We start from the raw sequence: 16195 nt of genomic DNA on the forward strand, positions 1-16195 counted from the left end.
TCTTATTTGTATCCCCAGAACTTAGCCTAGTGCCTGATACATAGTGGATCCTTAATAAATGTTTATTGATTACTGAGAAGATGGTATTTTTGAGCTTTGGTTTTTATAGCATTATATTTTCAGAACTCATTTACTGATTCTGAATGATCACTATTTTACTTCTCTGTACGTAGATTTTCCCCAATAAAGGAATAAAAGTTGTTTTAAAAATTAGAGAGGTTGGTTCAAACTCTATTGACCACTATAACATAAACTAATTTCATTTTAGGAATTCAATGAATAAAAAGAAAGTAAGAATCTGGATCCTGAGAATCTCTTCTTCTCTAAAAAAGTGAATTTTTTGAAAGCACATTGCTAGTTGTGCCCCCAGTCCTCCCCCCCTTTTTTCAGTCTTGTCCTTTCTTCATTCTGACAAAATGGATAGACTCAGAGAAATCTAAGAAGAGTTACATGAACTGATGCAGTAAAGTGAAGTGAGCAATACATAGGTGAACAATATATTGAAAAGAAAAATAACTTTGAAAGACAAAAGAATTCTGATCAATACAATGACTAACCACTATTTCAGGATAGAGAAAGCATGTGACCTATCTCCTGACAGAGAAGTGGCGAACTCAAAGCACGGATCCAGATATACAATTTCAGTCACCGCCAATGCACAGATTTGTGTCATACTTGTTTGTTACCAAAAAAAATTGTTGTTGCTATTATTGTTGTTTTAACATAGAAAAGTTTTATTTGGGGAAAGGATTTGGAAGGGAGAGAACTACGGATGAGGCAACCAAAAAAAAAAAAAAAAAAAAAAAAAGAAGAAAAGAAAAAAAAGAAGGGTCATTCTACTATTAAAAAAACACACATGAGAAAACAGAAGGATGTTCAGAAAGAGAAAAAGGTAAGCAGGACAAATTTTAAACTATCACGTTTGATTCATTATGTTATTTTTTAAAATGCCAGTAGGGATATACAACAGGGATCTGTAATTTCATGGATAATCCTCTTTTTCTGTTTATCTACATGTATGGAAATACTCACATTTGAACATGATTGTCAAGGAAATAATAACAAAAAAAAAAAAAAAAAGAGGAAATAAGAAATGTGAACCAAACAGAAAAGGCAAAGATTGGGCATGTTTCAGGAGGGATTGGGTAGATCACTGTGGTAGTGAAGATCATGAAATAGGACAGCCAAAGGCCTTTCCCTCTCCCTACCATCATGGAATGTGAGCTCTGGCAGCTTCTTCATCCAGTTATCCCAGAAGACTTTGGGACTGAAAAGGTTCCTTGCAAGAGCTCAGAAGCTGAACTCTAACCAGTGCAGTGATCAGTCCTAAACTTCCAAAGACTTATTATGAAGAAGAGAAAAGATGGATTAGATACATAGAAGGAAACCTGTTTTCGGACAAAGTTTACAAGTTAGTGAGTAGTGATAGAGAGGCAAGAAAGGAAGGGAAAAAAGGAAAGAAAAAGAAAGGATAGGAAACAAAGGAGAGAGAGTTGAGAAAAAAGGGAGGAAAGGAGAAAAAGAAAGGGAGAAAAGGAGGGAAAGATGAAGGAAGAAAATGAGGGAAGAAAGGAGAATAAGAAAGAAGAAAAAGAAAGGAAGAATGAAATAAAGATCAATAAAACATTTAAGAATATGGAGAAAAAAAGCAAAAAAAAAAAAAAAAAACTTCAAAAAGATACCAAAATGAGCGATTTGATGCTATCTTGTTAAATTAAAATACTCTTAAAAAACAAACTTATAAAGAGCTGAAGTTCAATATAATCTTAGTTTTATTTTGTTCTTAGTACATTTCAATCTACTCTGTAGAAGGAGCACCCACCATGGAGGACAATCTCAGATCCCCTAATGCACTAAAGGATGGAGGCACTTCAAATTTGGGAGGCAGGTAGGGAGTCTTCCTAGAAAGAAGACCAGCCACAGACCGCCAAATCATAAGAAGCTTGAACAGGGGCAGGATGGAGCTTAGAGCTGAAATTGTGAGCTTTTCAAAAGTCACCCAGACCCTTTTAAAGCTTCTTAAACTGTCGTTCATGATCCTATAACTGAATGTGGAGGTCACAAAATTATTATTTATTATCAAAAAATGTTTAATTTGTATACCTATTTTATATACCTATATGCCTGGGATCACCTAAAAATTTCTCAGGCAAAAAGAGATCATGAAAAAAAAAAGTTTAAGAAGCCCTATCCTAGACCAACTACCTGTCATCTTACAGATATGGGCACTGAGGCCCAAGAGAGAAAGAAATGGTTTATCTAAGGTCATATTGGACTGTAAGGAGCAAATGTGGAATATGAAGCTAAGCCCACTGCTGCTTCAGGGTGGGCTGGGACCCTGCTCCATTACGTCACCTCTGAACCAAGGGAAAGAGGATATCCCTCTTTCAGAAATAGACCTTGGGGAAAACAGGCTAATTCCAGATTTAATGAAAAACCCATTTTCCCCTCAAACACATGGGAACATATGGAGTAAAAGACAAATCAAGACGGTTCAAGGGAATGGTATACATGAGTTCTCCAGGTGCCTTCGACATTTTTATGAAGCGACGGGAGACTGGAAGACAAAGGCCCGAGGTGGGGAGACAACCTAGCTATAAATTTCAGGGGAGGACAGGGGAACAAACTTGTTTGGCCAAGTGGCTGTTTTTATGTCTTTTCCCTGAGTAGCCGTTCTGCAAGCTGTCACCATTAACCTTTCACCTTCCCAGAGCACTTTATAAATCCTAAGGTGCCACAGAAATGAGAACCGTTATGATTGGCAAAGAATCTGTCTGACCTTAGTCCCCGCTGACCAGGTCAGCTAGGAAGAGGTGGGAATGAGGTTCCCAGGTCGTTCTTGGGACAGGTCCAAGACACCGATACTGTTCCCAAGAATCAAAGGTTCCTAAAGCTAGAGCTTGGGGCCATCTCTGAGATAACCTAGCCCAATCTCCCCATTTTAGGGATGAGAAAATTGAGGCCTGCAGAAGTTTAGCCAAGATTATACAGACAATCACCATCGGAGACAGAATCTGAACTCCAGAGCCAACTCTTTTTACTTTGGCTCCAAGATTTTCTGGAGGATGTTCTAGAATCGGAAAATCTTCCTTCAAATCACATCTCTGCTACTTACTAGCTTTATAATACTAGGCAGATTACTTCATCTTTCTGAGCCTCAGTTTCCCCATATGTAACAAGGAAACACTACCAGGGCTGTGAGAAAAGTGTCTTGGATTGAATGCTGGGCGTGGTGTCAAGAAGAACAGAGTTCAAATCCAACCTCAGAAACTTAATGTTGTGTGACCATGTATTAATCTTAGTTTCCTCAACTATAAAATGAAGATAATAATAGTATCTATTTTGGGGGTTGTGAGGATTAATGAAATAGCATTTATACGTAATGGTGGAGAAAGAATTCAAGCACAGATCTTCCTCATCTTACGTCCGGCACTCTGACCACTATCCCTCCATGCCGCCTCCCATAAGGAAGTAAAAAAGCCAAGTTTCAGACAAAGCTGCTCTGACTCCAAATCCCTCTACACTGATTCTCCTGGGGTACCATAGTCTAGCGTCCCATTCCTTTCCCCCTTCTGACCCCTGGTCATCACAAATTCCAGACTATACCAGCACATCTTCAAGGGTCACATTAAAGAGTAATATAAAGAGTTACAGGGAATCAAACTTGCCCAAAAGATTTCTACCTATCCTAAAGAGGTAAAGCCTAAACTTTCCAGTTGATCAGGTCTCTAACTAAACTTCCTTCTGCCTAATTTCATCCTCACCCCCTTCTCTTGTTCCAAAGCCCCTATGAGACCGCCATGTTTGTGGTCCCAAAGAGAATAGGGTCTTTCCAGTTATCCCTTTCTTCCCTTTGATTTGGGATTTCTCCACCCTGAAGCCCAGTTCTAGCTCATTTACCTATTCTACAATCTCAGGGTCACTCAGCCAATCATTGAACCAATCCCTCAAACACATGGGAACATATGGAGTAAAAGACAATTCCTGACTTCCCGATTTCAAGGTGGGCTTTTGGGTATTTCACATATGTATTTATCCGATCCCTGCCTAACATCTTCTCCTCCTGCTCTAGGGAAAGACACAGAAATATCAGCAGGTAAAGACACCTGGACACAGAGGTCAGGTCTACAGTTCACAAAGAGAGTCAGTCCCTTTTATTCTGGTATCAGATTCCCAAAGACTGGTTATGATTCATTCTCTATCTTTTGCCTCCTGAACGCAAACAAAGACTGTACACATATCAGAGGGCACACAGTTCACAGCTGTTTCCCTCTAGAGCCTGAGACCCAGCCCTCTGGTGGGTGAAGGAAAACAAAACCACTCTGGGGACCAGAGAATAAAAGATCATGGAAATGTACCTCCGGGGTCCAAGGCTCCAGTTTGTTCCCTTCTTTTAGGAGAAAGTGATAATCGGCCATCACCAAAGGCTGTTAGAAGTTGGAAGGGAAAAATATAATCACTAAACCTGGGGAAATCCAATTTTGGAATTAGCATGGCTACCCATAAGTTCACACCTTTGAACAGAGCTGAGGCACTAAGTCTGGTGCTATTGAGAATCTCCATTAAGAAATCCTGAACTGACAGCCCTTATTTTAATAAATGTAACAACAAGCATTTGGTACAGCTTACTAAGTGCCAGGGGATACAATGACAAAAAAATGAAAGCATCCCTCCTCTCAAGGAGCTTGTCTTCTATTAAGTATATTTAGAATCAAGATAAGGAGACCACTATTAGCTGAGAGGATCCGATAAGACCTCTTGGAGAAGGGGATGCTTGAGTTATGAGAGAATCTAGGAGATCTAAGAGACAGAGACAAATGTCCTCCACCCCCTTTCTCTGTGGCCCTTGTTCAGTTCCTCATTCAGGGTCAGTTATGAAACACAAAAGGAAAAGAGCTCTAATGCACAGGTAATACACAGGTTGCCTGGACTTCTGACTCCATTCATCCTAGAAGCCAGGTGTTAGCACAACAAGGGAGGCAGAGCAGCTTGAGGAACAGGAAGACAGCAACCATTACCAATGCAAGGGACTAGCTTTTATCTTCCCTGAGACTGCTGGAACAAGACTAAGAGAATTTGGTTTGAAGTCAGATCTTCATTCAAATCCCCCCCCTCTGCCATTTATTACTTGTATGACCTTGAGAAATTTCCTTCCCTTCCCAAATAGGAAGCATGCTTTCTCTCTAAGGTCTCTTCTAATTCCAAAACTCATGATTTCTTTGGGCCTCACTGTGCTCATCTATAAAATGAAGGCCCATTCCAGCTCTAAATTTCCAAGAACAACTAACTTGGAGAGCCTGGGCTCCCAGCAAGGAGAGTTTCATACTGGGATGTCAGCTGAGTTTATTTTAGAAAGAGAGCCAGGTGAGACCTTTGCAAAAGAGCAGGGTATCTTTGGAGAGTCTACAAGATTTGCCCTGAACAACAAATGTTCGTGTTCTCTGCTTTGTCCCTAGAGAAGATCTTATGCATTAGGCTGTGCTGAAAGCTTCCTGAGGTCTCAGGCCTAGAAGAAAGAAGGAAGAGAAAGGAAGGAAGGAAGGAAGGAAGGAAGGAAGGAAGGAAGGAAGGAAGGAAGGAAGGAAGGAAGGAAGGAAGGAAGGAAGGAAGGAAGGAAGGAAGGAAGGAAGGAAGGAAGGAAGGAAAGAGGAGATGAGGAAAGAGGGAGAGAGGGGAGGAGGAAAGAAGGGAGAGAGGAAGGGAAACTGGGGAGGATGAAAGCATGAACAATGACAACAAATAGCTTTTGTTCACTTCTCAGGCACAACTGCAGGGCAGTGATAGTAGGATTTGAAAAAAGTACATAAAAAGCAAAGAATGGTTATGGAGATACAGGAATACTAATACTTTTACTGGAAGTGCAAATTGTCCAAGCATTCTGGAAAGCAAATTGCAAGTATTCTTTTTAAAGTGACTAAAAATATCCAGGCCCTTTGACTTAGAGCCCCCACTGCAAATACCTCAAAGATATCAATAACAAAAAGAAAGGCAGCATATGCACCAAAATACTTGTAGCAACAAAGAACTGGAAACCAAGTAGATGCCCATTGGTCAGGAAATAACTAAAGAAGTTACATGAATAGATGGAATATTGCTATGGTATTAAAACAATGGACATTTCAAATACGTGGAAGCATGGGAAACTTTAATGAACTAATAGTTCATAATTAATGAATGCTTATTGACTGGACAATCTAGATGAACTAACATATATCCCCCAAAATGAGCAGAACCAAGAAAACAATGACTGCAAATAAAATGAGCAGGATCAAGAAATAATGACTGCAAGGGTGAAAATGGAAAGAACAAGAATACAATAGGAAGGGAATGTTTTGAAATTATACAGATCAAGGTTGAAGAGCCGAGATGAGAAAAAGCACAGCCGGCTCTTCTTTACCAAGGTGGGGGATATGGCAGGAAACAAAACAGGGAGTGAGCAGACAATTTGCTGTGTTGGTTAATATTGCTGAACAGCTCTTTCCCACCCCCACCCCCCCCCTTTTTTAAAAGTTCTTTGCTATAAAAGATGACTCTTTGGGAAAGAGGGAAGAGAGAGACAGACAGACAGACATAGAGAGTCAGACACACACACACACACAGAAAAAGACATACAAGACAGAGACAGAGAGGAAGAGATAGAGAGGGGAGAGAGAGAGAGACAGAGACAGAGACAGAAAAACAGAGAGACAGAGACATAGAGGGAAAGACAGAGATACAGAGAGAGACATAGAGAAAGAGACATAGACAGACAGAAAGAGACAGAAAGATGGGGAGGAAAGAGAGTAAAGAGAGACAAAGCTATATAGTCAGACAGAGAAACAGAGACAGAGAGAGACTCATAGAGACACAGACAGACAGAGAAGGGGGGAAGAGAAAGAGAGACAGACAGACACAGAGAGAGGGGAGCAAGACATGTAAAAAACAAATGTTATCAGGAAGAATTTAATTTGGGGTTTTTGTTTTGTTTTGTTCAGCACCGAGGCCTTGGGAAGGCTGAGCTCTTCTTCCTCCCTCACAGCTTGGATTGACTATTAACACCCTCCAGCACACAAATTTTCTGCTTGGTTAAATCAAGCCTAGATTGACAGTCAAAGCAATGAAATTAAGAGACAGCAGCCACACTAAGTGCAGATGAGATCCAGGATCATTTTTTCTCTCCCTATTTTCAGTACTGCGAGTTTGCTCTGGCTATTTTTTCCCCCAGAAAGCCTTGAATGGGGAGCCTCCTCTTGAATGGGGAGACCAAGGAAGAACTGGAGGACTGGCTGACATTGCTCCTATGAGAGAGAAGGGAATGCAGGCATTTCACAGGCAGGAAGGGAAAAGCACCTTGGTATCCCCCTGTCCCTCACCTCTCTCTACCCCTCTGACAGGGTTCCCATTCCGGATCTGTGGCTCCCAGCTCTTCCCAGACTCTGAGCTGGGCCCCTCGGCCAGCCCTCACCTGGGGACTCACTGCTCTCCCTCCCAATCAGACCTGAGGTGAGGAAAGATCTCCCTCTTAGTCCTCCCTAGACAAAGATGTGATAGTCAGCATGATCTTGCCACAGTTCAAGCCTCTCATTTTAGAGGGGGAAACTGAGGCCCATGCAACTGAAGAAGTTACACAAATAGACTGGGATGTTGCTATAGTATTAAAACAATGGATATGTATAAATGTGGAAGGATAAGAAGGTTTAATGAACAGTTGTTGAGTGAATGATCTAGATGAACTAACCATAACCAAGCAAAACCAAGCAGCAGAACCAAGAAAACAATGACTACAAATAAAATGAGCAGGACCAAGGAAAAAATGGCTGCAAGGGTGAAAGTGGAAAGAACAAGAATACAACAGGAAGGGAATGTTTTGAAATTATACAAATCAAGGTTGAAATAAAATAGAGTGAATTGTGCAAGTCACCCAGGTGGTAGGCAGGAGTCAAGATTTGAACTCAGACCTGAGGATTGTAGAGTCTTTCCATTGACCCACTTTGGCTATACTGAAAGATGCTAAGGGATTTGTCTAGGATCACATGGCTACTAAGTCTCTGGGGCAGTATTTAAATTCAGGTCAGATTGACCCAGAGTCTCGGTACCATTTCCACTGTACAACTCCTGGCCACCAGACGCTTGTGAATAAATGCTTGTACACTGATTATCATTCCCATCATAACCCCTCTCTAGGTCTCCCTGAGGGTAGGACCACTGCTTCCCCATCAGTGCCTGGCACTATTTGCTAAGTTGGATTCTCAGTTTCCTGGGGAAGCTGAAGTTCTATGAGCAGGATTCCCTATCTGGAATGTATCCAGCCAGACTCATTGGGGAAGGGGGGAGCTTCTGTATTAGCCCAAGGTTCCCATGACTGTAAGAACCACAAGGGACACCTAGACATCCAGACCCAGCAGAGATCACAGATCCACTTAGATGAGAGCTGGGAGCTCAAGTCATTTTACAGAAGAAGACACTGAGATCCACATGGAGAAAAGCATCCATGGGTAATAATAAGGCCTTTCCTTCCAGGTCTAACCAATACTGAGTCTCCCGGTTCCTTTTCACCAGCTGCTGAGAAAGTCACCTTTTCTGAGGGCTGCCTATCCTTTCTAAGTGCCCCTACGTGGGAGCAGTCAACCCTGATGGCCACCACCAAATTCCATCATCCTTGGCCTGGAGGACATTCAGTTTCTCAGGTTCTCCTTAGAAGACATTTAATCCCACCTCTCCATAAATCATCTAGCCATTTTCTAGTCTCTGACATCGGGCTATTATTCACAGTCCTAATATGCAATGGCCCTAATGTTAAGTTTCAGACTTCATCTGGATCAGATGTCCTGTCCCGGAGTTCAGCTCAGTTCACAAAATTTCATTAAAACAAGAGTTTGGAAGTGGAATCCAGGCTCTGCCCTCCTGGACCAAGTTATTCCATCTCTCCTGCGGCCATGTAAAAACTCACATCCTACAGTGTTTTACAGTTTATCAATAAGAATAATCAAAGGGGAACTGATTAAAGCTGGAAAGGACCTTAAAGAAAGCAATGACTTCAATCCTTTCTTTTTACAGATAAGGAAATGGAGACCTACCCAGAATTGATGCGACTTGTCCAAAGTCATAAAGCTAGAAAGTATCAATGGAAGGATTAGAACCCAGGCCTTTGGCTCTTGGGGTCCAAAGCTCCATCCATTGGATTCCAGTGCCTTTCAACAATTGTATAAGTTAGATGGCACCAGTATGATTATCTCCAATTTTGCAAACTTTGAAAAGATTGTTAGTAGAGCTGCAAACTGATCCAACTATTCTGGAGAACAATTTGAAACTATGCCCAAAGAGCTATCAAACCATGCACACACTTTGACCCAAGCAGTGTTTCTACTGGGCTTGTATCGCAAGGAAATCATAAAGGAGGGAAAGGGACTCACATGTACAAAAATGTTTGTAGCAGCTCTTTTTGTGGTGGCAAAGAATTGGAAAATAAGTAGATGTCCATCAACTGGGGAATGGCTGAACAAGCTGGGGTACATGAAGGTAAGGGAATATTGTTGTTCTATTAAAAAAAAAATGACGAGAAAGCTGGTTTTAGAAAGGCCTGGGAAGATTTATATGAATTGATTCTGAGTGAAATAAACAGAACCAAGAATATACTGTAACATAATACATAGTATATACTGATATAACACATAGTAACAGCAAGATTATGCAATGATCAACTATGAAGGACTTGGTTCTTCTCAGTGGTTCAGTGATCCAAAGCAATCCCAACAGACTTTGGATGGAAAATGCCATCCACATCCAGAGAGAGAAATATGGATCCTGAATGTAAATCAATACATGCTATGTTCGTTCCTTTTTCTTGGTTTTTTCCCTCTCGTGGTTTTTCCTTTTTGTTTTGATTTTTCTCTACCAACATGCTTCATCAAGAACTGTTCGGTCCTGCACATACATATTGTATCTAGGATATACTATAACCTATTTAACATGTATAAGACTGCTTGTCATCTAGGGGAGGAGGTGGAGGGAGGGAGGGAGGGAAAAGTCGGAACAGAAGTGAGTGCAAGGGATAATGTTGTAAAAAATTACCCAGGAATATGTTCTGTCAATAAAAAGTTATATTAAAAAAAAGAAATGAGCTTAAAATATGAATGTACATGTATAACCAGAAAAAATAAAAAGTAATGAAACCATAAAAAAGAAAAGAGAAAGAAAAAGAAAAACGAGTCTCAGAGAAGAAAATTGAATTGCTTGGGAGTCACAAAGCTATTAAATGGAAGTGGTAGCATTTGAATCCAGACCATGATTTCCATTCCTATTCTCCTTCTACTACATCAATATACTTCTTCCTATACACAGAAATAAATACTGAGAGCTTATGGGGGTCATCCCCATAAGAGGTAGAGTCAAGTCAAGATACAGAAGTTAAGTGAGATCTAGGTTTGAAGCCAATCTTGGACATTTTTAGCTGAGTGACCACTGGCAAGTCCTTTTGCTTGTCTGAGCCTCCATGCTCTCATCTGAAAAATGGGAATAATAATGCTGTAGCTTTTATGCTTACCACGCTGGGCTGCTGTGAAGCTTGAATGAGATGGTGGTTGTAAAAGGCTACCCCAAGCTTAAAAGCTCTAAATACACATAAATGCCAATTCCTATCACTGCTTTTTGCTATTTCTGAGCAGGGGAGTAAGAGGATCAGAGCTGGCCTTTAGGGCTTGAGGTTTAGAAACCCATTCATTGCTTTTCCACTCTTTCAAATGTTCCCTTAATTATGGCTTAGTTTTCAGATGTCAGCAAACAGAGCCAAGAGACTGAAGGCTCTCACCACCTAACTGGTACCGTATGTCATGTCATCGTTATCGGCTGTGATTTACCCCCTCCTCCTCCATAATCTCACCCTAAGCACAGCCCCCACTCCCCAGCTCCTGCCTCCCTGGTGCACTCTGTACTCCATTTAATATTGGAAGCACCAGACCTGGGCCTGCTAATTCAAGCCAGAAAGAGAAACAAGAGATCAGCGGATAAAGGCTTGGGAGGGAGGAAAGATGGGAATGGACGGGGAGTAGCACTGTAAATTACCCCGATAAGATATGGGGTAATTGCAAAATATGCCTCCCCCAACCCCACCCGTCTTGCTGTTCCATGACCTGCTCAGCTTGGACATTTGAAGAAAGCATCTTTAAACAGACACGATCATAAGAATGATGGTTTAGTGCTGTGAGGGGCAGTGCGACAGTGCACAGACGACAGGACTCTATCAGAGACTGGCATGCCTCAGTGGCCCCAGGAAGCTCTTTTACACTATAAGTTCTGTAGGGGAATTGTTTGGGGAAGGTGTAGAGAAAGACAGAATGAGACTCTTCTGGACTAGGGAATCAGTGTCATAAATTTTAGAACTGGGAGACAGCTAGTCTGATAATCCAGCTCCAGCCCTTCACTTTATCTTCAAAAGTAAAAAGTGAAAGAGCTGAGATTTGAATCCAGGTCTTTGGACTCCAAAGTCCCAGTTATCCCCACTATACCACACTGCCCCCAAACCAAAGGTGCTTCAAGTGATGATCTGTTGACAACCTGCCTTCAAGCTAACTATAGTCACAAAATAAATGCAGATAAAGTATAGAGCATCCAAATATTAACAGGAAAAAATTACTGAAATTTCAGGCAGCAAGGGGGGGAGGAGCTCTGGACGGGGTGAGCCAAAGGCTTGGGCTACTTCACTGAAGGAAATTCAGGAAACTCAGCAGCTCTTCAAGCCTCAGTCAACACTTCTAAAAAGGCTAGATATGGTCTCAGAGGGGCCTCCCCAGGTCTGATATGTCCAGTCCTGATATTTCACATCCCAAAGTCCCTTCCACCTCTGTCATTCCACTTCCCAAGATCCCTTCTGCCTCTGTCATTCCACTTCCTGAGATCTCTTCCAACTCTGTCATTACACATCCTGATGTCCTTTCCAGCCCTGACATTCTAGGTCTTAATAAGGTCCCTTCTTGCACTAACACTGCACGTTCTAGTCTCTTCTGATTCTGACATTCTGTGTTCTATGATTGTCCAACCACAGGACCGAAGGCAGGGTTTTGCTTAAAAATCCAGTCCAAAGGGATTTTGCACAAGCAAAGAGTGACCCTTAGAAAGGGGGCTCAAGGGAAAGCAGACACTGCTATTTTCTATTAAAGTGCAAATAAACTCCAGAGAAGTCTGACTGACAACTGTTTCTTTAAAAAAAAAAAAAAAGTTAGAAAAAGTCCTGCAGGCTTTAAACACAGGGGCTGGTAATTTGGGAGCTACTTTCCCTGTTTATTTAGCTGACAAGCTGTCAGGAAGGCAGCTACTTCAATTGCTTTGCAGAGCCAGCAGCTTTAAGCACAGCCAAGAGAGGCAGGGCTTTGCCCCCAGGCCCCTCAATCTTCCGGGGTCAGTCCAAGCTCATCAGCCAGTTCAGTCCAAAATTAAAACAATCCAGAGCTGCACCCACGGAGCCTTTGGTTCCAAACAACCCAGGAGCCACTTCTCTACCAGTTTAGCACCTTGAGGTGCCCTAAGTCTATCCAAGCCAAGCCAACAAGTATTTCCTAAACAACTACTCTGTCCTAGGCACAGGGGATACAAAGGAAATAGGCTTTCCCTTCAGGGAGTTTATATTCTTCTGAGGAAAGAGATGCACAAACAAATGGACACAATATGATCCAAGGACAGAAAGCAAGAACTGGGAATTCCAGAATGAAAAAACAATCTCTAAAAAAAATCTGAATTTTGACCACTTGAAAAGCAAAAGGAGAATTGTAAGAAGATGTAACCTGTATCTGTACATTGTTAAAAAAAAAAAAAAAAAAAGTAGCATACCCTTTGATAAGGAAAGTGAACAGCACTGAAGATGGGTGATGGATGAAAAACTCATGGATTTGGTGGGTTTGCAATCACACCCAGGGACATTCAAAGACCTCAAGGGGTCTGCCAGCATACTGGGAGAGGAGGGGGCACCTTTAAAAACCCAGGACAATAGGGAGGCACAGATGGGCTACACCCTCAGAGGGAGCACCCACAGGCAAAAGGCCACAGACTCCAGAACTGGTCTCAGGAGAGTTCTGAGGACTTGAGGCCATGATGGGGCATGAGGTAATATTTGTATATGTGTATATATATATATATGTGTGTGTGTGTGTGTGTGTGATATATACATATGTGAGTATGTATTTGTATATATGTATATATTACACGTGTGTGATATATTCATATATGGATGTGTAATATGTACATATGTGTGTATGTATTTGTGTGTGTATATATATATATACACATATACATATGTATATATATATATATATATAGCTGTTAGAGGGCTATGCTTTGCTTGATTATACATATTTGACCCAAGAAAAATTTTGTTATTTTTTGTTAATTTCCGTTCATTTTTTTTAATAGAGGAAGGATGTTAGACATGAAATGGCATGCATTTTTTCAGGAGGTCTCTGTATTATACTCAAAGTTTTATTTTATTATGTATTATAATGTATATTATTGTATATGTGTACATACAATATATATACATACATATGTACATATGTATGTGTATACATACATATGTATGTATATGTAGGTACATATATGCATATATGTATATATACATACATATATGTGTATGTATATACATATTGTATGTATATGTGTATATATGTATATGTATATATGATAATGTATATATACACATGTGTGTATTTGTATATATGAGCATATATATATATTATACATATATATAGCCGTTGGAGGACTATACTTTGTTTATTATGCATATTTGACTCAAGAAAAAATTTTGCCCTTTTTTCCCCCCAATGGGGTAGAGATGAGAGGAAAAGAAAATTGATTTCCGTTCTTTTTTTTTTTTTTTTTTTTAAATAAAGGAGGGTTGTTACAGCTGTGAAATGACTGCATTTCTTCAGGGAAGGTCTCTGTATTATTATACTAAATGTTTTACTTTATTAGGAGAAGTGGAAGAAATTGGCACAAGTAACATGAAAGTAAAATACATCCATACAATTGCAAATGATAAAAAAAAAAAATACATGTTGGGAAGAAAAAGAAAAGAAGGCACTCTTTTCAGCACAATAATGACTAAACTTGGCCTAGAGAAGAACTGAGAAAATGCAGCTCCCTCCCACCCTCCCCTGCCGAGGGGATGCGGGGCAGGGGGATGGCTGCCGAACACTCCATCCATTGTCAGTCTCGCTGAGTGTGGCCTTTTTTTCTCTTCCTCTTGGAATCTTTGTTTTCAAGGGATGGCTCCCCAGGGGTGGGAGGGATATATTCAGGAATGAGGGAGATGTCAAAACAAAAGGTATCGAGAAGATAGTTTGATGAACGATAAAAAAGTTTTGTCTGCGGATAGATTTCGAATTTCTGTGGTCCAGCCCCTTCATTTTACAGGAAACTGACCAACCCCATCGCTTTCCCGACCGCCTGCAGAGAAGCCCTTGGAGTCCCAGCTGAAGCTACACAAAACACAAGTGAGGCTTTTGCCTCGTTTGCGCTGAACTCTTTCAAGCTACAGAAAAGTCTACGGCTGTGTAAAGGATCCCAGTCTCCCATTCTCTGAAGCTCCGGGCTTTCAGAAACTTTTTCTGTTCCATATTCAATGTGAAAGGGGAGAGAGAGACAGAGAGAGAGAGAGACAGAGACAGAGAATGGATAGATATACATAGAAAATGAGATAGATAGATAGATAGATAGAATAATTTACTGAGTATTCCCTGAAGATCTCATGCCCACGTCTCTGCTCATGATTCTCCTCCCCCTGGATCCTAGGTGTTCACCAGGAGGGGAACCAGCCACTGGTTCGAGTCCAGCCTTTGACATACTAGCTTGGAGACTCCGGAAAAGGCTCTGCCCCCTCTGAGGGGAGCTGGCTGAGACTAGTAAATTGCCCATTAGTTGCCAGTCCGAATCTGTGGCGAAGGTTTCCTCCTTCCGAGAAACCAGGAGTTCCCCACGATGAAATCACAGCTCCGAACCAAATGGAAGTGGGGAGGGAGGACCAAAGCATCTCCTAAGAGCCGGGGTGAGACTGGAAGGCCTCCCTGCCCGCCCGCCCACCCAAGGGAGCTGGGAAGGAGGCTCTTTGCTCCCAAATCAAACGCTCTCTGGTGTCTATAAGAGGGCGCCCACCGGACTGGTCCCGCCAACTGCTCAGCGGGATCACCTAACGGGAAAAGTCCTGCCCTCACGGGCGGGAGGTGCGCGCCCGCGGGGACACCAAGCGAAGCCCGCCCGCCCCCTTCTTTGCTCGCCTGCGCTCTCTCCGGAGAGAACTGCTGCGTTCCAGAGCCAACCTGAGCTGCCGGCGCCCTCGGGAGCCCTGTCCCCCTCCTCGCTAGCTCACAGGTACTCGCGCCCTTGGTCCCCCGCTCCGGCCCCCTCCCTCCGTCCTTGGCGCGCTGACTCACCCACGGCGCGGATGCGGAAGCCCCGCGGGGGGCGCAGCGCCCGGCGCAGCCAGGCGTCCCGCAGCACCTGTAGGCTGCCGGGCGGCCCGTGCACCAGCAGCACCCCGCGCCGCAGCCAGCCCTGGAAGGCCAGCCGGGAGGCGGCGCGGGCCAGGCGCGCGTTCCAGAAGCAGCGCACGTTGGCCCGACGGAAGGCACGAAAGAGCGCACGGCCTCCCAGCTCCCCGTCCTCGGTCTCCGGAGACCCCGGCGCCCCAGCTGGCAGCGGCTCGTCCAGGCTCGCCTCGGTTGCCCCGAGCTCCAGCTCCGGGTCCGCGTCCGGGTCCCGCGCCCCGGCGGCGCCCCGTTCCCGCTCCTGCCGGCACAGCACCAGCGCCAGCGAGCCGGGGGCCAGCTGCACGGGGCGCGCCATCTCTGCCGCCCCGCAACCCCTGCGCAGCCCCGGGCCAGCCCGCCGCCCTCAGCCCGCAGCCCGGGGAGAGGCTTACTGGACTGCTGCGGCGGCTGCCTAGGGAACGCGACTTTGGGGGCGGGGCCCGGGCTCCGGGCTCCGGGGGGCCGGGCTGGGGGCGGGGGCGGGGCCGGCGGTGAGCGGGGGTCCGGCGCTAAGGCCCCCGCCGGGGGGCGGGGCGAAGAGGACAAGCAAGTGGCCTGGGGCAGGGGAGGGAAGGGGCATTCGTCAGAAGGCCAGTGGTGGAGCCCACCGCCCAGCAAAGGGCCCGGAAAGTGTCCCTTAGAACTAAGAGGGTTAGAACATTCAGCTTCGAAGGGTGAATACGGAATGACGGGACGTGGAACCC

At 43.5% G+C, this 16195-nt stretch overlaps 1 protein-coding gene across 1 annotated transcript in view; it reads right to left on the reverse strand.

Moving 5' to 3' along the window:
• Positions 1–15931, reverse strand: part of STOX1 (storkhead box 1) — a 70926-nt gene extending 54995 nt beyond the window's left edge. The window contains exon 1 of the mRNA XM_031956865.1: positions 15396–15931. Within this exon, the coding sequence (XP_031812725.1) occupies positions 15396–15807 (412 nt within the window). The 5' untranslated portion in view covers positions 15808–15931. The remainder of the gene's footprint in view (positions 1–15395) is intronic.
• Between the last annotated feature and the right edge of the window lie 264 nt (positions 15932–16195).

Source organism: Sarcophilus harrisii, chromosome 2 (assembly GCF_902635505.1).
Source record: "Sarcophilus harrisii chromosome 2, mSarHar1.11, whole genome shotgun sequence".
NCBI classification, from domain to species: Eukaryota; Metazoa; Chordata; class Mammalia; order Dasyuromorphia; family Dasyuridae; genus Sarcophilus; species Sarcophilus harrisii.